Here is a 20,108-nt window from a genome sequence, read left to right as displayed (position 1 = left end):
GCACGAAGCCAGAAAACAAGCCGACTAGTATCCGACCTACCTTCTTAGTTTCAAGTCAGGAGAAGACTAAGTCAAAGCCAGACGGAAACCATGTGCGCGCGGCGAGTTTGCGTGTTTTGCTTTCAATATGTGAAACAGATAATCGTGATCGTGTAATTTTATGGCATCCGTGCGGACGTTTGAAGTGTTTGTTGTGATGACTGGGACATTGGAATCTGTGCTGACTCATGGATCATGCTACGGGAACAACTGTCGCGAAGCGAAAAGCTATCGAAGGTATGGCTCTGTTCTAAGCTTTACTCGACTGAAAGATCTTCCAAATAAAAATTACGATGCTAATTAAGATGATCTTGATAGCTAGATGTTATTGCGCAGTGTGTTCCTTTTGCGCGCTGTAAGCTTCTCTCGAGCAAAGTCACTATTACTACTATTAGCATTACTATTAACCTACTGCAGAATCGTGGTTTCAGCTGGTTACTGGGTCACGCCAGAATGAATTTTAGGCCCAAGCTGTTCAAGAATTGCAATACTTGTCGGCGAAGAAACGAACTCACTGCGCCAACTGCCTTGTCCTCTGTTCAAATTACAGATGCAGACGAAAAACAGGCCAAGAAGCTAAGACCAGATGACACGATTCCGTCATCAGCTATGACTGCGTCAAACTCAAAATCGCAGTTACGGCCTGTACTGGCAGACGAGTACATCCGGAAGGTTGTCACAGGTACTGTCATATTGTTGTTCTGTACCGTCCTCACACATGCGCGTTGCTTCCAACCTAACCGATCTGATCGTTCACATTTTCTGTCTTTTCATAGTGCCCGTCTACGTTGGACAAATAGTCAATCGAAAAGAGACATCACGGCTTGTCAGGTTAGTGTCTAGCAGTAAGCAAGTCCGTAGTGTCTTCGCAGAGCCCGGTTCAAGGTTGTATCACTTTTTTTATTTATTTTTACCAGGTGGCTGTCCGACACAATACCATTAGGCGAGCTACAGCACCTGAAAAGAGTGCGCAGTGCAGCAACAGGTTTGTTTATTAGACGTCAAAGTGATGACATTCATGCAACGCGTTTGTCACTCCAGAATAACTAATTGTTAAGCCAGTTAATCTAACCAGGGGTGCTGCTCTGGACACTGTAGAATTCCGCCATCTTGTCAAATTCACAATCTTGTCAAATACGATTGGCCCAGAGGTCTGCTAAGGCGCCTCTGATTGGCTTAAAATGGCGCCATTGCGGAAATGGACAATATGGTGGAATCTGACAGTGTCCAGAATAGCACTCCAAGTCTATTTGCTGGTTGATTTTATTTAATAGTATTTGTCTCTGGTTTATACACTTAGGTATGCAGGTCATACTTCGCCCACGCAAACAAGACGACTCTGACGGTGTGAAGACTGTAGAAGATGTACTCGAAGCCGACCAATCCCTCACTGAAGGTCTGTCCAAGAACGCAGTTGTAGTGGAGGTACCTCAGTACGTGCCACTGACAAGATGCCAGTTTGAAGCGTCAAATGCGCTCTGGCCAACGCAGTTCCACGAGGACAAGCTGTACAGTATACGCTGTTCCATTTGCCCTAGCAGAAACTGACGCATCCTCGTTGCTACTCTGTTGCAGGATTGCGAGGATACTCGGTGACAAATTCTTCACAACTGAGGACAAGGAAGAAATGGAAGGTCATATGAGGATGGCTGTTGGAGCAGCTCGCAAAAGCCTGGTAACAGCTTTCAGCTGTGCAGTTTACTATAGTAGTAAAACAATGACAATTGCTATAGAGTGTACTGGAAGTGTTACAATCTAAATTGCTGGCACAGTTCCATTAGTGAGACTTGTAGTGCACAAATTGTTTAGTGGAGTGAGGCAGGGGCATTGTAGTAGGTATGATTTAATTATTATAAAAACAGACAGCAATCATTTGCTGGTGCTGGCAGTATATGAGCAGATACAGTAGGCTTCTCAAACTACTATGCACCTTACTTAAGATTAATTAATGTTGCAGTGTATCAGGTCTTGATTGTAGATTTATTGCATAGTTTGTACGTGGCATTTATATCACTAGAGGCGGTTTTCCATATTCTAGCTCGAAAAATGTCTTTTTTATGCTCACTGAAAAACTAATTGAAAAACCACTTCTGAAACTCTTATCCACTTCCTACAAAATGCCTCACATTAAAACTTTTCTTCGACGTTTGTTTCTCTTTGGTCAAGACAGGTGTTGGAGTTGTCGTGGTCAACCCAGACACGTCCACGCCCCTGGTCATTGCGACCAGAGACGCGAGCCATCCCCTGAAGCATGCTGTGATGGTTGCAGTGGACATGATTGCCAGACATCAAGGGGGAGGAGTGTGGCCAGTAACGGCCGAAGGTGAGTCGTGAGTTATGCACACTGCACTGCATAGCAAAGTGTAAATTTTCAAATTTTTTTTAGTCACACCTGCTTAGTGAACTCAAGTTGCTTCCTTCAGAAATTAAATTAACTTTTTTTAAATTTCTGCAGATGTCCTCTGTGGTGTCACGCCTCAAGAACAGGAAGTGAACAAGAAGGCGCCTTATCTTTGCACAGGCTACGACTTCTACATCACTCACGAACCATGCACGATGTAAGTGGACCGATTCATGAGCGTCGGCAGGATTTTGTCATGGGGGGTGCAAGCCTGTGTTGCATCGCGGCTGGGAGAGGGGGAGAGCGCTGGTGTAGCTTGGGTGGGGGCAAGTGCTGGTGTGGCTTGAGGCTGGCAAGTGCCCCTTTTGCACCCCCTTGCTGAGGCCCATGGACCGATTGTTTTATTACTATTGAAAAGCGCATCGAACTCGTTTGGATACATGCCAACACACTTGTGACATTTCATCGACCTCGAGCTGTCGCAATAATGGTCACTTTTGGGCTTGCAAAGAGCTCAAACCATCCCTCTTTTCGTGATTATCTTGCTGCTTTCGATTGCTCGAGACTTCTAGCGCGACAAGCACATTGTGCTTATATTTTTTCTCACTGCAATGCAGTTTTCACTGACGCAGTGAAACTGCAAAGTATCATCAAGTTAGCCTAGCAGTGTACATTGTTACTTCCTTTACGGCCCACTTTGCGGCCGCAGAATATTATACCCCACAGTTGAACGTCTCGGCAGGGTGGCGAAGACAATGACGATATGGGGAAAGAAACATTGCAGGGCAACGCTGCATTGCGGTTTCTTTCCTTGTGTCAACGTTGTTCGCGCCACCCTACCAATATGTTTAAAGAGTACCAACTTGCCAAAATATTGATTCTCCTGCAACTTGGCTCTTGAGGACTCTGCGTGTACGAGCAGAGAAGGTGAAAATCATGACGGCTGTTTAAATCATCACATACTAAATAGGGCCAGATGAGTATACAGCGTCTGCATGCCAGTTTAACTGTCGTTACGTTCAGTTCATGTTCTATTCTGGCATAGCGGTGAAGAGACCGCAAGGTGGTGCTGCTGTTGTTTGGCCCCTGAAGTGAGGAGGATGAAGATTCAAGTCTCTGCAGCTGTGCTGGGACTGCCCAACATTGGTCCCTTCACTCATATTAATAAACACCGTTACGCTAGAAATATAGTTAAATCCAGTTTACGCCCAACTAGTCGCCAACTATTCCACATTAAAACTTTGTTGCAGTCGTGATATTCAGCCCGTACATTTTATTTTACACTCATGAGCAATCTGCATTTCTATTTCTTTATTTGTGTATTCTTTGAATTAGTCCTCTGTATTTTATTATGAAACTCATTATTCATACACGTTTGTTTTGTTTCCACAGTTATGACATTTTCTAACAGGAGGCCCCCTTTCAGCCATGTGCTATGGGACCTCCTTTTGTATATGTACCTCCATGTGTATATATGTATATATTTGATTGTGAATAAAGATTTGATTGATTGATTGAATGGACGCTGATCGTGATTTCTATGTCCGCGCTTTTTACTCAGGTGCGCCATGGCGATGATACACTCAAGAGTTCGCCGGGTCTTTTATGGATGCCCAACATTGTACGGCGCCTTGGGCTCGCTCCGAAAGCTGCACGTCCAGCCCGGCCTTAACCACCGCTTCCAGGTGTGGTGTGGACTTCTGGAGCAAGAGTGCGCGGCCCTCGACGACAGCACCCAAGAAAAGCACGCAAGCTCGACAGCGGTCACCAACCACTGACATGGCGTCCTCGGGTGTGACCTTGTAAGCGTTCGTGACGTTTACACGACCCTCAATCAATCACCTCAACCTATCGTGTGTGACAATTGAGATTCTCTGTTACAGAAGGTGTACAACATCGCATCCCTCTTCACGTTCTAGTAAAATAAAAAAAAAAGAAAGCTGCATTTCGATCTCTGACATGGCATCTCCGGCTGCGATCTTGTACGTGTTTGTAACGTTTACGCGAGCCTCAACCAACCATGTGTGGCGATTGGTTGAGGCTCTCTACTACAGTACGTGTACATCACACCCCTCTTCTCGTTCTGGTAAAATAAAAAAGAAGTCACATTTCGACCACTCACATGACATCATGGTGTACGATCTTGTACGCGTTCGTGACGTTTATGCAAGCTTCAACCAACTGCGCATGACGATTGGTTGAGGCTCTCTATTAAAAAAAAGACGCATTTGTTTATGTTAAGTTTGGCTTTTATTTTCTTTGTGAGACGTGAAGCCTTCTTCTATTCAAGTCCCACAATGTTTCTTTTATTTAAGTAGAGTCCCTCACTCTTTAGAACTCAAGACACGTAGTACACTTTACAAAGCACAGTATTGTTCATCATCTTTGAAGGCAAAAAGCAAACAGTCCACTCTTCCAGAGAAGACTAAGTAAAAAAAAAGCGTACTTTTGCCGAACGTTTTTCTTCACATTACAACAGCACGTTACAATTCAGCGCTACAGTACTTCGAAAGCCTTTCCTACAAAAGGCAAACACGTCTATCTATACACAGTCCGGAGCGAAATTGCGGTAATAAAAAAAGTTGCACCAACCCATAGCGATACAAACTGGCCGTGACGTCAATCAACACCAAAAAGAAGCCTTGCACAACACAGTTTTCAATCATGTTACGTTTGTACCTCTATTCTTCGTTTCGAAGACAACGGTATCTGCTGGAAAAAATTTTTAGTTGCCCTTTTTTGTTATTAGCTCTGGAAAAAAGACCTTCCCTACACTCAAAATGACAGTGTCGTCAGTGCATTCGTGGCAACTCGTGCAAAAACAAGGCACTGTTCTTGTGAGTATAGCTTCTTAATACATATAAGTATGTATACATGTACATATATATATAAAATATATAACTATGGTGACGGTAAAAAAAAAACAAGACACTGTAAACTATACACAGGGTGCTTGTACACGACGACCTGGACTTTGTCATGACTTGTCGGTTTGTAAAAAAAAAAAAAAAAGGTGCACGTTTGGTACGACACGATACGACAAAAACACGTTCCTGCACGACAGACAGCTAAAGCTGCACGTCAACACTTTTGAGCGAGTTTACGATGCCACAGCACGATTTGCATCCAGAACATGGCTACGCGTAAAATAAAACAGAATGAAGACACGTAAAGCGAAAAAAACAAATTGCGAACTAGAACGAAGGAACACGAAATAAAAGTGCACCTGACTCGATGACCAAACGACGGAAAGCGTCGCCTCTACGACGAACTCGCCATCGGATCTACTCGTAGCGGTGTTTAGCTTAAAAATGTGCGCTTCCTGCTTTCCAGAAATTTAAAATAGAAATATAAAATAATTACATCGAAGGTGGAAAGTCGTTATAAGTTACAGCTGTCAGAACTTCAAAACAAAAGCTGCCCTAGCACCACGGAGGAGAGCCAACGAAGAAACGAAAACATCTTCAAAATTGCACAGTGGTAACATCAAGTAGTACAAGACTTTGTCTCATAATGTAATTGCTGCAAGCGTATTTGCTGCAAGGCAACTGTTCTGCATAACTTTTTTTTTTTTGGTGATCTTGACTCTGTATACCCCTTTGATGAGCTTTTTTCGTGTGCCAGTTTAAACGCGACTTCGGGACGCCCGAGGTAAGCTTGCGACTGCGCCGACATTTTAGCGCTTCCGGAAGAGGGACAGGACGCCCTTCTTGCGGTCGCGGGACTTTTTGTCGCCGTAGTCACCCTCCGACGAGCCCTCCGATGAGGGCACCCTTTGGTGCCGGTGGTCCAGGGTTGCCGAGTACTGCTGCAAGTTGCCGGCTAGGTTTGCCGGCGGGTTCCCGCTACCCGGAAGTGACGCGTGTCGGGCCACCGTGGCACCCGATGGGGTGTCGCCCCGTGGATGGTATGTCTGCAGGAACAGTGAGATGCGTGGAGGTTAGCACGAGTCGCTATGGCATTTTAATGACGTATCATCTCGACGCCTGAACCAAAAGTAAAAACAAGAATGATCCGAAAGCGTACCTCTCTGTACTGTACTTTGTCTTCTCCACGGTTTTTGCTGTAACCTGCACAGAAAGGAAAAAAGGTTTGAATGAGAAAAATCTCCACAGCGCTGTGCTGTGCAGGGTGGCATTGAATACTGAGTGCACAACGACGTGTGAGAAGAACCATAGGTAATACACTCAAACCTCATTATAACGAAGTCACATCTGCCACGAAAATAACTTCGTTATATGCGAAAGTTCGTTATAAACATTTTCTGTAACACTGTATCTATGACAAGACTATTCTTCAATTACTTCGTTATAGTCGATAATTCGTTATATCCGTGTTCGTTATTTCGAGGTTTAAGTGTACTTATGTAAAAGAAACTGTAACAGCTCACAGACCAAAAAACTTAAGGATGCTTGAGCTTCGCCTTCAAGGGTAGGACACTGATACCATGGTCGGGACCGATTCGCATCGTCTTTTCATTTGTTTGCTAGGCTTTGCTTCTCAGTGGATACCTCAACTACGGCACACGGAAAGGAAGGTCGGTGCACGTAAACATTAGCCGTTTGAAACTCTCCTAGAATGCATGCCTACTGCAAGTGCAGTTGCGAAGTGCCCACTTCGCCATAATTCATCATACTGCGAATCAGCGAAGTACCCACTGCGCATCCATAGGGCAATGCGCGCAGCTGCACACTTGGCTGATGCTGTTGCTGCTGCTGATGATCAATTATGCCTGAGTACTTTGTAATGGGTGGGCCTTCGAACTACCAACTCGTTGCGCAATGCACGTTTTCACGCCTGGTGTGATTCTACGCTTTTGTCACGCAATATTGCATGCGTTAAGGAGACTCTTCGCACTACTTGACACCTGTATAGCTTCTTGTTTTTCAAAGCAGTTTCAAGCACAGGCGTGGCTCAGTGGTAAAACACCTGAGTGCCACGCAGAAGTCCTGGGTTCAATTCCCACTCGAACCAAAGATTTTTATTATTTATTTATTTGCACCTATCTAGACTTTTTTGCTCACAACCAATGACGCCGACACCATCATTTCTGCGACACAGGCTCTTTAACACTATCACGTTAAAGGGGCACTAAAGGCAAATATTAAGTCGACGTTGATTGTTGAAATAGCGGTCCAGAAACCTCGTAGTGCTACTTTTGTGACAAGGAAGTGCTTATTTTGAAATAAAATAACGTTTCAGTGGTCCGCATCGCATTACGCACTTCAATTCACCCGCCTGAAAGCGGTATTTCGCACGTCACTGTAGACGTGCCCAACGTTGCCCGCCTTTACTGCGTGGCGGCGTGCGCCATTCGGGCATCCGGCAACATCACATGCATGCAGCATTTTGTCGAACTTTCTGTCGGAGCGACTTTCAAGAGCGCGCAAAACGCACGCGGCAGTACGCGATACCGAAACTACCACTGAGACGCGACTGCATGAGTGAAGCAGGGCATCGGGCGAAGTGCAGTTCGGCGAAAACGGAACCTTTGAACCACGCGTGCCATTCGCCATGGCAACGCCAAAGAGGTTTTTTTTTCAATGAATCAAACAAAAACGAATAAGCAGCATTTTATTAAGTCTCTTGATGCACGGAAGGTTCTTCTTTTATGGCAGCTAGTTTGATTACGAGTGATTAATTGTAGTCGGACTCTCTCACGTCATTGGGATCATTTCCGAAATGTCCCGCTCATGGCGCTCATCGTGTGATATATTTAGCTTAATTTCTCGGTAAGTAGGGCACTGCTGTTGATAATATTGCCGTTTTAGACTTTGTCATACATTGAGCTTTCACTCTGACATAAATTGTTATTTGCCTTTAGTGTCCCTTTAAAATGTCGTACACTTGCAGGTGACACCAGTCTTTTGCATCATGACAATGTTCAAATGTTCTAACCTCCTTGATCACCACCAAGTATTGACAGTGTAGAGACAAGTGAAGAATCCGGTGGGAACAGAAGCCGGCAAGTAGAACAAGCACAGCAGTGCTCAAATGGGACGAAAAGGTAATCACGAAGGCGTGAAAGCATGACAGTGGTTTCGTCATCAAAGCACACGTTACCTCTCCTCCATTCCTGGTCGCCGTCGGAAAGGGTCCCGGCAATGTCGGAGTCCGAGTCTTCTGGCCGTCGTGGCTTGGGTGGAGGTTGGCTCGGCAATGGAGGCGCCACGTAGGCCGGAGGAGAGTCTGCACCGGGATGAAGCGAACGAGCGTTTCGTTGAGCGACTGACCAAATGAACGATCACTGATAACTAATTGATTGGTTCATTCATTAATTCAGTGTGCTCGAAAGGAAGCTTTTATCTGAGGAGTCTCTATCTTAAATATGTGAGTATGCAAAAATTGCTTTTCATTCGCATATGGTACATCTCACTGACCGTGGAGGTGTTTGCTGGATTTAAAAGTAAAAGTTGAAATATAGTGGAGAAAGCAAACGTTTCGCTTAAGCTGTAAATTTCCTTACAAATGTTGCTGATAATAACATAAGTGAAAACGAAACAGAAGCATTAAGTTTACAACCCTGTAATTCAGCATCAATGAGCGATATGAAAATTCTGTGAGCTGTACTTATTGAGACAACTAAGCAGGAAAAGGTTGATCTATTACTGTTACAGAGCATTCTTAATTAATTAATTATTGGGGTTCAATGTCCCAAAGTCACGATATGATTACGAGAGACGCCATAGTGGAGGGCTCCTGAAATTTTTACCACCTGGGCTTTCAACGTGCACCTATATCTAAGTGCACGGGTCTCAAGCATTTTCGCCTCCATCGAAAACGCGGCTGGGATTCGATCCCGATTACAGATCATTCTAAAAACAACACTTGCTTGCATGTCAAAGTTGCATAAAACTCTTCTAAGCGTTGCAACAAATTCATGAAAGCTGTATATATATATATATATTATTGAAAATACATCAAGGAAGGTGCATTATACCAGGTGTCAGTCTCGAAACATCGTCTTATAAAGGGTCCTTCAGAGCACCAGAAAGAGCTTTACCTTGTCCTTGTGTCAGGGCTGTAACCTAAACTGGATCCCTACCCTGTGGTTCACTTTCAGAAAGTACTGTCCCCGTCAAGTACTAATTAATGCACAAATTGCTTCCTTCACTACTAACTACCACCACAGAAATCATTCTCCCCTAGTTCAGAAAGAAGCCAACACGTTGATTTACTGTAGTTAATGTAGTAATTAATGTAGTTTAACTACTTGAACTACATTAATTACTACTTGATGGAGACGTAACTGTCCCCATCAAGTAGTAACTAATACACATGTTGCTTCCTCAACTGCTCGCTACCATCACAGCAGTTGTTCTCCCCAGTTCAGAAAGAAGCCAACTTGCCTTCAAGACCGCTCGAGCTGTAGCCGTCCGCTGAAGTCCGATTCGTGGTAGGTGGCGTCCCGATCATGGACGATGGGCGGCTTCCGTAACCGTTGTGCACATTCGGAGGTGAGTAGCCATCCATCGATGACCTGTTGGCTACCTCTTCGGCTAAGAGGTTGCCTGTTTGCCGAGAGTCGAAGCAATCTTTAGATGCTCTCGGCGAGAAGCGCAAGCAATATCGTTCGTACAACACTATAGTCGAATACAACTTTAGAAGTCTGCGGCATTTCCTTCTCAAAGGCCAATGAACACGAGCCAGCACCAACGGGCGCTGTACTGCAGACTGACGTCACGAGCTGGATGGCCGGTGAGTCAGCCTTCGGAAAACATTGCCGGTTGCATGAGCGGGACTATTTCTTTAGTCGCGGAAGCGATCAGCTGCCACGCTTTGGTCGTCTGGGCGGGGCCTCTCCGGACCTCTGAAGTTGTATCCGACTATAGTATATATGACGTGGTGTCAGTGTTAAAGTTAAGTTTAATGGTACACATCTCAGATTAGTGCAAAACATTAAGTTCGGATATCCGTAAACTTTTAAATTTGCAAACTTGTCTATAGAGAAATTTTTCATGTAATGATTGAGTGGTCACCACACACCCTAGAGTGTAATTCCAAAGAAGTCATACATTCTTTCTGCTAATTTGAAGAAGGAATTAAAAGTTTTTCATTCAATTTTGGTTTGTTTTAAGACACTCAACTTTAGCACACAAGGTGAGGGCCCGAGTAAGCCAAACATGAGTGGAGCACAAGACGTATTGGTGCAGATGAGCAATGCATCTTGTGCACTGAACGCCCTGCAGTCTTTCTAGTATCGATTACTCCGACAAACTGCATAGCTTTCCTTCAACTGCATAGCTTTCTTAACGAGAAACCTGCGCAGCTTTTCTTCATAGCATTGTGTTTCTTTCACACCAGGGGACGAGGTAAAGTGGGACATTGTTATAACAAAGTAGCTTCGTTACATGTGGGAACTCGTTATAATTGTATAAATGTAAGGCCATTTTAATAGTAAGAATAAGCTTCGTTTACTTTGTTATAACTGGAAATTCATTAAATACATATTAATTATACTGTAAAATTATGGAACTATTAACTCAGACTGCACAGACAGAACAGACAGACAAAGAACATTCACTACACTACTAGACAACAGGCTACGTTCGACGTGCAAACACAACATAAACAAATTGAAAACCAAATGCAGGGATCACTCAATTAAGCCAGAGGTTCAAAGCAGTGGCAAATGCAAGGGGGGGTGGGGGGCAGTGTTTGAAAGCGGGGATGGCTGGTGCGTGGCTGCTGAAAAAAAAAGTGCAATAACCATGTCCTTTGAGCCTTTTCGTTTCGAGTTCACATCAACGCTTCTAAAAAAAATGAAAGGTTCATGAGGTTGAGCGTTTGTGTGGCAAAGTTTTGCTTGCGTCACTGCTACTTCTCTCACGGCTACCGCATTTAAGCTTCGGGTTAGAAAAAGGTAGCAAATTTGGGTAATGTGGTTCGTATGGTACAGTAGAACAAATCTTTATAACAGGGTACCTGAGACCATCGTGAGTTCTGTGCACACGCTGATCAAATTGCTGCCTGACGAGATGAACTGCATTACTCGAAGGAAATTAAGTTTCTAGGGCATGGCCAACTGCAGATCTGCCAAGACAAATGAAAGTGCAGCAGTGCTAGGTTTTGAAACTCGCGTTTGAGACTGCGGAAACAATATACCCCGGTCTCGTTGAGAGCACACTACAAATTATTTTGAAGGAACCAGCATCCATACCAGCATGGGCGCTGCCTCGTGACGGCAGCATGCCGGCGTAGGATGGCGGTGGCGCGGGAACGGCGGCACCGTGCGCCGACTGTTGAAACATCTGAATCTTGCTCTTGACCGACGAGCCTGCGCCGCCGTCCGAGACGTCGAACGACGCTGACGAACGAATGGACGAATTTCGGGGCGGAATCGGGGGCTTCTCCCTGTCGACCCGCGCCGCCACTTGGGGCGGCAGTGCGGTCGCCGCAGCAACGCCGCCCTGCGGGTGTGACGACACTACCACGTGTCTCATTTCTGGCGAAGAGCAAGGGCTCGGCGTCGACGACTGGTCCCGTCTTCGCCTGTCGGCCAGCGGTGTTCCGCTCGTGTCGCTGTCGGCCGAAGAAGGCGGCCGGTGCGACACGTTTGGCGCTGGTCACGTGGACGAAGAAGTGCGTCGGAGAGAGAGAAGACAGACGGGAAAAGAAAGAAAGGGCGACGCACAGTCAGCAACGGCAAGATCGACGTGGTGAGAACTACAACTAGGTCTCGATGACCAGATGAGAATGTTCGGGATGCCGCAGCGATGAGAGAGTAGAGGTTTTTTCCGCTTCGAGGTGGTCAGGGAGAAGAAGCCCAAGTCACAACAGACGAAGGTACATGCAGCGCGGTCGACCAGTCTCCGCCATGTCATCAACGTTCCGCCACAGAGAGAAAAGGAGCAGGAGAGAACTCGCCGACGAACCCAAGACCAGAAAAATTCACAAAGCCGCAGTGCGCCAAGGTGCATTGGGTGCTTTGGTTGCTCAGTGTGCTCCTGGACATGCAGCGTCGCTCACTTCATGAGCAGCGAAAGGATTCAAAGCACAGCAACCTCGATTCAACCAGCAAAATCTTTTTGCGCAGTTTTTCAAGCAGCACTAGGTTAGTGCAGAAATAGGTGGTGTGTCACCGTTAACTGTGGTGCAAAAGTCATATTAGTGTTAGTATAGAGATTATTAGTGGGATGACAAAGTGCTCAACAGCAATGCTTGAACTGTTTTATGCTTCTGGGCTACTGATGGTCTTTAAATGCAATTAATAAAAGCGACACTGCAGTTCAGAATGAATGCAGAAGCATTCATTTGACGTGAAGCTCGCGACAATGATGGATAACTTAGATTAGAATATATTTAATAAGTCACAGTAAATACTGACTTAAGAGTTCGTAAACACAGCCGTACTGCATCAGCTTTTCTGACCAGTACCAAATGTCACACGCACATTTTTAATTATAACTCTATGCTATCTACTTCAAATTCATCATGACTGTTTGTGATGGTTAGAAAATGCACACATTAAAAGAATGTTAGTGAACAAACTTAGTTACACATATGGGAGCAGTCCAATTGCAGTTATCTTACAAACAAATGTGGCTGTGATATTTATTCTTCACCGAGAAGGCTGAAGATGTTTTGTTCATTTTTTTGTTCTCAGCTCGTTATACAGCTGTTTCGGCTTCGCCGTAAGAGAAAAGGAGCGTTAAAAAATCAGGTTTACGTGACAATTTAAATAATAGCCTTCAATGAGCACTGACACTACTTGCACGACATGGGTACAATCATCAATGTATTCAATGTCGCAGCATTTAAACGCGCAATGATGACATTGGTCTGCAGAGTGCGTGCGAAAGCAGCGCAGAAGACAACGCAAATGCTCTCAGCAACTTGCAAACACCGAATGCGTCATGCACAAAAGCGAGGCAGCATGCACGGAAAAAAGCACGATGCACGAGAAAAGCGCGTGCAGTAGCAAATGATGGCGACGCAATGCGACGTGTGCGGACGCGACAAGACGTCTACCTGACAATACGGCTACACTACTTCACTAGGCCCAGGTGGCCGGCGCTTACCCGAGGCATTGAGGCTGGTGCCGAGGCCGGTGCTCTTGCGAGCTTCATCGTAGCTGAGCAGCTGCAAGCTCGGCGGAAGGGCAGCGTGGAACGAAATCTTGTTCACCCAGTCGCTCATGGACGTCTCGCTGTTGGCCACGAAGAGGAACTCGACGCCGTCGGCCAGCCTCAACCGAAAGGCGTGCTTCTTTTTGGTGTAGTTGCTCGCCTTCGTGCACTGTGCTTGCAGCAGGCTGATGGGGGGTGCTGCTGCGTTGCTCTCCACGAAGCCCTCTTTGTCCTGGAACGCGAACGGGAGAGTGACAGCCGTCATGGTCAAGATCTCACAACAGGTTTTGGTTGACAGACAGCTTAGCTGAATCTTTCACCAAAAGCTTTAACAGCGAAGCTGTTTATAGTCGAGGTGTTACCGGGACTATCGGCATAATGTGGCTCACAGCTCCTTGCGGGTATGTACCACAGAAATTAGACGAGCCTCACTAGTCACCTCCGGTCCACTAAATATGAAGAGGCTGTCTATAAAAAGCCTGAACGTCCCGCGGACCGTGTACTATGCAATAAGAGCTAAATTAACGTTCATTTGCAGGCAGGAGGAAAACGCATCTGATGCAGAAACCCAGCAGCCTTTCTCAAATGTTCAGTGATGGGTAAAGTCATGCGCTCTCTGGAAGAAGAAGCTGTCCGTCGGGAGCGTCAACAGGAATTGGCGTGTGAACTGCAACGACGACATCGTTCTGATCTAGAAGCCCGCGCAAGAGAGATACCGAAGCCAAGTGCAAGCGGAGGGCAGAATCCATAGCTTCGAGTGAGAGGAGCTGAGGTTAGATGTGAACGGCTTGCATCGGACCTTGAGATTGAAACGAGGCAAGACGAAGTTACTGAGAACACTTTGATGTTTCATTAGCCTTCACGATGTCAAGTCAGTGAGTCTGGGCTAATTTTTTACTTCTTTTTAAAGGGGTCATGAAGCACCCCTTGGGCTGATTGAAAAAACACATCCTGCGGAAAGCTGACACGGCTATGAACTGCTCTGCCAAATATTACAGTCGTGCGCGCCGCGTAATGGCCACAAGCGGAGCGCGAAGTTGCCGTTTCCCCAGGCACCCTCTTTTCAAACAGAGGCCGGTTCTCACTCTCGTCGGTGGGCGGGGCGTCTGTCCGCTGTACGTAGCAAGAGACATAGCATGCTTATTGGCCGATAGCCGACGTAAATCGAGAGCGGCGTTCGGATCAGATGCGCTTCTTGCCGCGGGGTGCCACCACTTGCCGGCGCCACACTCCTCAGTACACGGTAGCCGCACTCGCGCAAGCGAATCACAGCGGGAGAGCGATCGCGTTTCATGACGCGCGCTGGCGTAACTTCTTTCCCCCATGCCATCCCTCCCTGTCTAGCTTCCAGTGCGCTCGCCGGCACGAGAAAAGAGAGAAAGCGCTGGGAGCGTGCGCCAAACCCCCGTAACTCCGCTGATTCTTGACGGATTCGAGAAATTTTTGCGGCAATCGATTCGGGAGGCAGTACACTCCGATACTGAGGCCATTAGATCATTACTTGGAAAAGTGGTTCATGACCCCTTTAACCTCTTCGCTACCTGCGTCCACGTCGTAGACATGTCTTCATAAGCAAATTACACAGCAGCGAACTGCTCAGTGCTCTCGGCAACACTGAGCAGTAGAACTAGAAAAACAACAATCTTTCGAAAAAGATCTAGTCTGAAACAACTTGTTAAGAGGTTCTGCAAGGCACCGTTCGTAGGACATTTCGTACTTGCTCTGCTCAAGCATTTGTGCTGCAATGAAAAATATTGGCGAAAAGCAACTTGCCTTGAAGAAGCAGAGCAGCTGGCCGCACAGCACAGTGTAGAATGTCTTCCATGAGCGGATGGTTGCCTTCTTGCCGCCGGACTGCAGCTCGTGTTTACGGTCAAGGAAGCCTTCCATCTCCACAGCGGGTAAGCCAGCGGCGGTGCGTGACCGCCGGAAGCTCTGGGCACGCCGCCGCGTCGTGAAGCTCGGGGTGCGCTTCAGTTTCTTGCCCAGTTCCACCTGAGGAAAGGAAAGCGGCAAAACGAAAATTCAGAAGCCATTCCCCTATTGGGAAAATGGGGCTTGGTGTGTGCATGCCCGACTTACTACTTTTCTATCACATTGCGCAATGCTCCCTCATAACTGTTTTTCCTCCATGCCCGGAATTGGACTGTCATCCACAGCCTAGCAGCGCAACACTTCAGTTGCTACAGGCAACAACAATGGTCATGCGTTCATAGGCAACAATGAAATGTGGCAACGTCAAATGATGAGTCACCTCTATAAAAGATCAGATTGCTGTATCAGAAACGGCCGATCGCCGACAAGCCCCTGATTGAGAGAGCATCATTTATTGCAAAACGGCGCATACAAATGCACGTGTGACTGGCGCACCTTCGAGGGCCGCATTTCTTTGCACTCGTGGGCACCAGTATTTTTTTTTTTTTTTTTTGGTCACACCTACAGTGCCAATGACACTTGAGGCAATACAAGCTTCGCTTGAGAAATTTAAGCTACGAAAAAATTTTACAATGTCGCTCGTGATGGCGGTCTACAAACAGGGTATCAGTGTTTATGGTGAAATATGACGTACATAATTAGTAGGGTTGTAGATTTATATTATGACTAGATCTGCAATGTTTAGGGTGATTCCATTGTTTAGTAGATGAATGAAAGTTATCCCGATAAAAGAAAAGTTATCCCGATGAGAAAAAAAAAAATCTTAGAAATTGTGTTAAAAGTTGTTTCTGATAATCATTTATGATAACGTGATAGCATTTAAGTAATCACAGTGCGTAGACATGGTTTACAGTTTTACAGGCGCTACTCGTGAATAGATGTTTGTGTAGGTGCTTGTGTAGAGATTGTGTAAGCGTTGACTGTGTTTGGTGTGGCTTCTGTGATAGCATAGTGCTCTAAAAGTATATATCTTACCTCTGCAATGTCAAGTTCTCTATACCTCATGTGAATGTGTGATCATGTGACCTGCAGTAATTACAGTGGCTACTAAGCTGCACTTGTAACTTCTGTAGAACACTAATGCAGAATTTCTCTATAGCAATTTTCGTAGGAAACTATCTACATTTCAAATGAATCGTGCGAAGAAGTACACCACTGACCTTCATACTCTCGGCCCTCTTGACTGGTGACGTGGCAGGCGTCGAGAGCGTGCTCATGACCTTGCGGTCACTGTCCAGTGACCTCTGCGAGGGTGACTTGACCAAACCGCCCACGTATGACGGGGCGATCTCGCCGTTGCTCTCGGTGCTCAGCTGAGAAGTGTCCAGTCCTGGTCGTCGCAGGCCGTCTTCGCGCATGCGTTCCTGCGAGTTTCGACGAAAAAGAAATCGTTGATAAGAACTCCTGGCAAAATGAGTTTAACGTAGAAAGAAAACAATAAATTCACCACATTTCAATCGTTTCGCTGATTTGTTAGAAATGCGCATGTTCAGGCTAGTTGGTAGTCCCATAGAGTTTCCTACAATTACCTAGAGGAAACTCTGGCGCTGCGATCGTTCAGCCACCATGGGAATGATGGGTAGCAGGCGGACTTGCCTAATCTTTGTGTTTACAGCTTCGAACGCACTTGTGGCTTTGTTTATTGCTGTGTTTTGGCGTTAGTCTCAGATAAAAGAATGGACCGTTGTGAACTTCGTGTCCAGATTTGAATTGGTGAGCCTAAAAAGAGTTAAAGTGGCGAAGTGCAACTGCTGACTTTTGCTGAACTTCGTCTTGCGACAAAGCGGATGCAGGCGACGTCGAGCCAGAGGGAGCCGAAAGAATGAAGTTTAGACAAATCCGTGTACTACCCATCATTCCCATGCTGGCTGAAGCGCCATGCATTGCAGCTACCATAGACACTAGTGCCAAAGTTTCCTCTAGTGTATTTATAGGAAACTCTATGGGTAGTCCACAATTCTCTAACAAGGGACGAGTTGTGTGTGCCGCATTTTTTTCGTCTCTTGTTAAGAAGTCTTTTGCACTAAGAAGAAATCATTGCTGATTTCTACTACAAGAAATATGAATTAAGCGAGGAGCAACTAAGAATGCACCTTTGATCTCCACAAGCAATATTACAGAAATTCGAGGCACTACAGACAGAATAACGTGCGTGTATCACAATATGAAATGTTTGCTATAGCACTGCATCGAAATTATGACATTTCTACCTGCCCCGAACAGCGGGTATTCACAGAACTTGACATCATCTTTGCGTAAATTAACGGCTAGCACCCGAAAGGATTAGAAGACTCACGTCGAGGATCCTCTGGTGTTCCTTGCGCTTCATGGCGTCCACCCTGTCCTGTTCACGTTTTTGTTCCTCCACCCGAAGCATCTCTTCTTCCTCCTGCTTCAACCTCTTGAACGCCTCTTCCAGCTGAATTGTTGAACAAGAGAGAACGGGTGCAATGACATCACAGGAATGTTAGGAACAACAGTGCTGCAAGATATTGTACGTCATGTATAATGTAGAACGCGTTCCACACGTGTATTTGTGTGCATGAGTATATGTGAATTTATACTGAGTTTGTATACATACACATATATTGTATGCACTGTGTAACATATCATACACACGTGTCTTTACCATATGAGCTGCGTATATGCAGCAAGGTCACTGAAAATTTGAGGAGTACCAATATGGTAAGAGCATCGTAACCTAAGAGGCAAACTCAAAATTAACCGGGTAGGACATAGAAGCACTGTCACAGCATCTTCCACAAACAAATCAAACTGCAAATCAATCTGCAAGTTTCTTTAGAAGTCTAATAGTCTAAATGGGAAAAGACATCAACGGTGCTGCTGTGTGGTGTCTTATGTGAACAGGTAAAAAAAAATACCTGTCATTCCTTAAAATTCTAAATTAGCATGAGAAAACCGTACAGGGACTTCGGAATACACACTTAGGGATGCTTGCAGAGCCACCGCTTTGTGATGAAGTGATGACCTTTTATATGAGTGCCATTGTCCTCAACGACGCACAGAAACTTGCGTCTAAACAACAAGCGTTTCGGAGGAAGTTACAACTCAGTACAGGTCTCTCGATACTTTTCTGATTGGTTGGTGAATGCAACAAGTGGCAGGTGGATTTCGCTGAGTCGAAACGTTAACTTGGCATTCAATGGGCCTTGCTTGACAAGTGCGGAAAGTTGGGCGGTTAAGTAAAGGTTGCGTCGTGACTGTTAAACATTGCTATAAAAGTACATGAACTAAGAAAAAAGAAAGATGGAATGTCTTTCCTTTTTTTAGTTTCACATCCTTTCTGAGCACTGTCTGTGCGTAACTATGAAATCCTTGCTTAACATCTGAAGGACTTAAGAAGGAAAAGCATTTCACTACACTAATCCATGTGGTTACAGAATTACACTTTATTTGGATTTGGTTCAGCGAACATACCTTGGTGATGCGTTTGACAGTGTCGAAGCGGTCTTCCTGGGCTTCCACGGTCTTCATGAAGTCGTCGTGCTTGCGGATCAGCTCCTCAACCGCCGAGATGGAATCGGCACAGTCGTCGTCGCGGAGGAAAGCCTCTCGGCTCGCCAGCCACGTTTCCAGCTGGTCGGCATCGCGGAGGAACAGCTGCAATATTTACGGAGACAAATGTTTGTTAAGGCGACTGCGGGAAGTGTCTCCGAGATGACGCGAGCCCACGAAAAGCTGCCACTTCATCAGGCAAACATATTATTAGTCCAGTGCACAAACAATGATCAGCAGTAACTAGTTGCTAACAAAACATTACTGCTAACCCCTTATTTCGCTGCTCACTTCTAAGTGCAACTTGTTGCTTTTTTTGTTCACTAACACTGTTAGTTTTGACAAGATAACAACGACATTACTTCATCACAATCACTAAAACACACGTGGTTGAATCTAACAAATGATGAAGTTTTACTCAAAAAAAGTTGCGCACATATCTTGATATACAGCATCTCTTCTGCACCTTACTAAATTCTTTATTCGTAATTCTGAGGGCAAGTTCATGCCACGTTCATGCCAAGAATGTGATAGCAGGTTGTAACGATTTGAAAGAAAAGGTGTATCTAACAAGAAAGAAAGAACTTTGCATGTGTTCAAGGTAGCAACACTTGCCTGCAAGTCCAAGCTCTGGTCGTAGATCTCCTGCCGCCGGTTCCACGTGTGCTCGAGGGCCTTGCGCGAGTCGGAGAGGCGTCGAATGCGGTCGCGCACCTCGTCGGCCATGAAGTGGCCGCTGGCGATGATTTTCTCGCCGTTTGCGACGAAGCGTGAGAAGCTCTCGGCGCGGGCGTCCATCTCAGCCTTGTGCTCCCTGTGGCGCGCCAGGAGGGCTTCCGCACCAGTCACATCCCTGGCAAGCTCGTCCGACGTGATGCGGGCCGTGATGTCGTTAAGCCACGCCCTGGAAAGTCGACGCGCGAAACGTCAACGTAACACCTACACCTCGTGACGTGAAAAGGCGAGAAAAAGACGACGGCACAGGATGGAATCGAAAACACGGGGTTTTGTGTTTCCATTTTTTTTCTCCTTTTCAAGTCATAAGTCAAGGCCAACTCACCCAACTTTCCAATGTACTCACACCTAACTTTGCACACAAGCCAACAAAACTACAATAACCTTGGCAGCAGCTCAAGCTGATGGATTGACTGATTGATCATTTTGGATTTAACATACAAAGGCTATATTGCAGCAATAAGAAATGCAGT

The 20,108-nt window shown here is 45.8% G+C and overlaps 3 protein-coding genes across 5 annotated transcripts in view; 1 reads left to right on the top strand and 2 right to left on the bottom strand.

The window, feature by feature from the left end:
* Positions 1–68: 68 nt before the first annotated feature.
* LOC119375494 (probable inactive tRNA-specific adenosine deaminase-like protein 3) lies at positions 69–4,492 on the top strand. Of its 2 annotated transcripts, XM_037645678.2 has the most exons (10): positions 69–276; positions 590–721; positions 816–870; positions 957–1,024; positions 1,340–1,547; positions 1,615–1,714; positions 2,206–2,362; positions 2,495–2,597; positions 3,942–4,182; positions 4,264–4,492. In XM_037645678.2, exons 1-9 carry the CDS (start codon positions 228–230, stop codon positions 4,156–4,158), a joined length of 1,089 nt encoding a protein of 362 aa, XP_037501606.1. In that variant the 5' UTR covers positions 69–227; the 3' UTR covers positions 4,159–4,182; positions 4,264–4,492. The 2 variants fall into 2 exon arrangements, with proteins under 2 accessions (XP_037501606.1, XP_037501605.1); XM_037645677.2 differs by having other exon boundaries at positions 3,942–4,492.
* Positions 4,493–5,857: 1,365 nt separating this feature from the next.
* Positions 5,858–9,194, bottom strand: LOC125756401 (uncharacterized). Its single transcript, XM_049411121.1, has 4 exons — positions 9,188–9,194; positions 8,444–8,608; positions 6,407–6,450; positions 5,858–6,293 (listed from the first exon to the last, which is right to left on the bottom strand). Exons 1-4 carry the CDS (start codon positions 9,192–9,194, stop codon positions 6,057–6,059), a joined length of 453 nt encoding a protein of 150 aa, XP_049267078.1. The 3' UTR covers positions 5,858–6,056.
* A 499-nt stretch (positions 9,195–9,693) lies between these two features.
* The window catches only part of LOC119375492 (spectrin beta chain, non-erythrocytic 2), a 220,566-nt gene continuing 210,151 nt past the window's right edge, over positions 9,694–20,108 (bottom strand). The window contains exons 70-77 of one of the 2 annotated variants that reach the window (XM_049411038.1): positions 19,516–19,804; positions 18,823–19,005; positions 17,681–17,803; positions 16,545–16,748; positions 15,223–15,444; positions 13,402–13,681; positions 11,541–11,942; positions 9,694–9,891 (exon numbers count right to left, since the gene is read on the bottom strand). In XM_049411038.1, the coding sequence (XP_049266995.1) occupies positions 9,710–9,891; positions 11,541–11,942; positions 13,402–13,681; positions 15,223–15,444; positions 16,545–16,748; positions 17,681–17,803; positions 18,823–19,005; positions 19,516–19,804 (1,885 nt within the window). In that variant the 3' untranslated portion in view covers positions 9,694–9,709. The remainder of the gene's footprint in view (positions 9,892–11,540; positions 11,943–13,401; positions 13,682–15,222; positions 15,445–16,544; positions 16,749–17,680; positions 17,804–18,822; positions 19,006–19,515; positions 19,805–20,108) is intronic. The other variant, XM_049411039.1, reaches the window with a different exon arrangement.

Source organism: Rhipicephalus sanguineus, chromosome 11 (assembly GCF_013339695.2).
Source record: "Rhipicephalus sanguineus isolate Rsan-2018 chromosome 11, BIME_Rsan_1.4, whole genome shotgun sequence".
Taxonomy (NCBI): domain Eukaryota; kingdom Metazoa; phylum Arthropoda; class Arachnida; order Ixodida; family Ixodidae; genus Rhipicephalus; species Rhipicephalus sanguineus.
The sequence above is the reverse complement of the archived record's forward strand: the minus strand, read 5'-3'. Positions and strand labels throughout refer to the sequence as shown.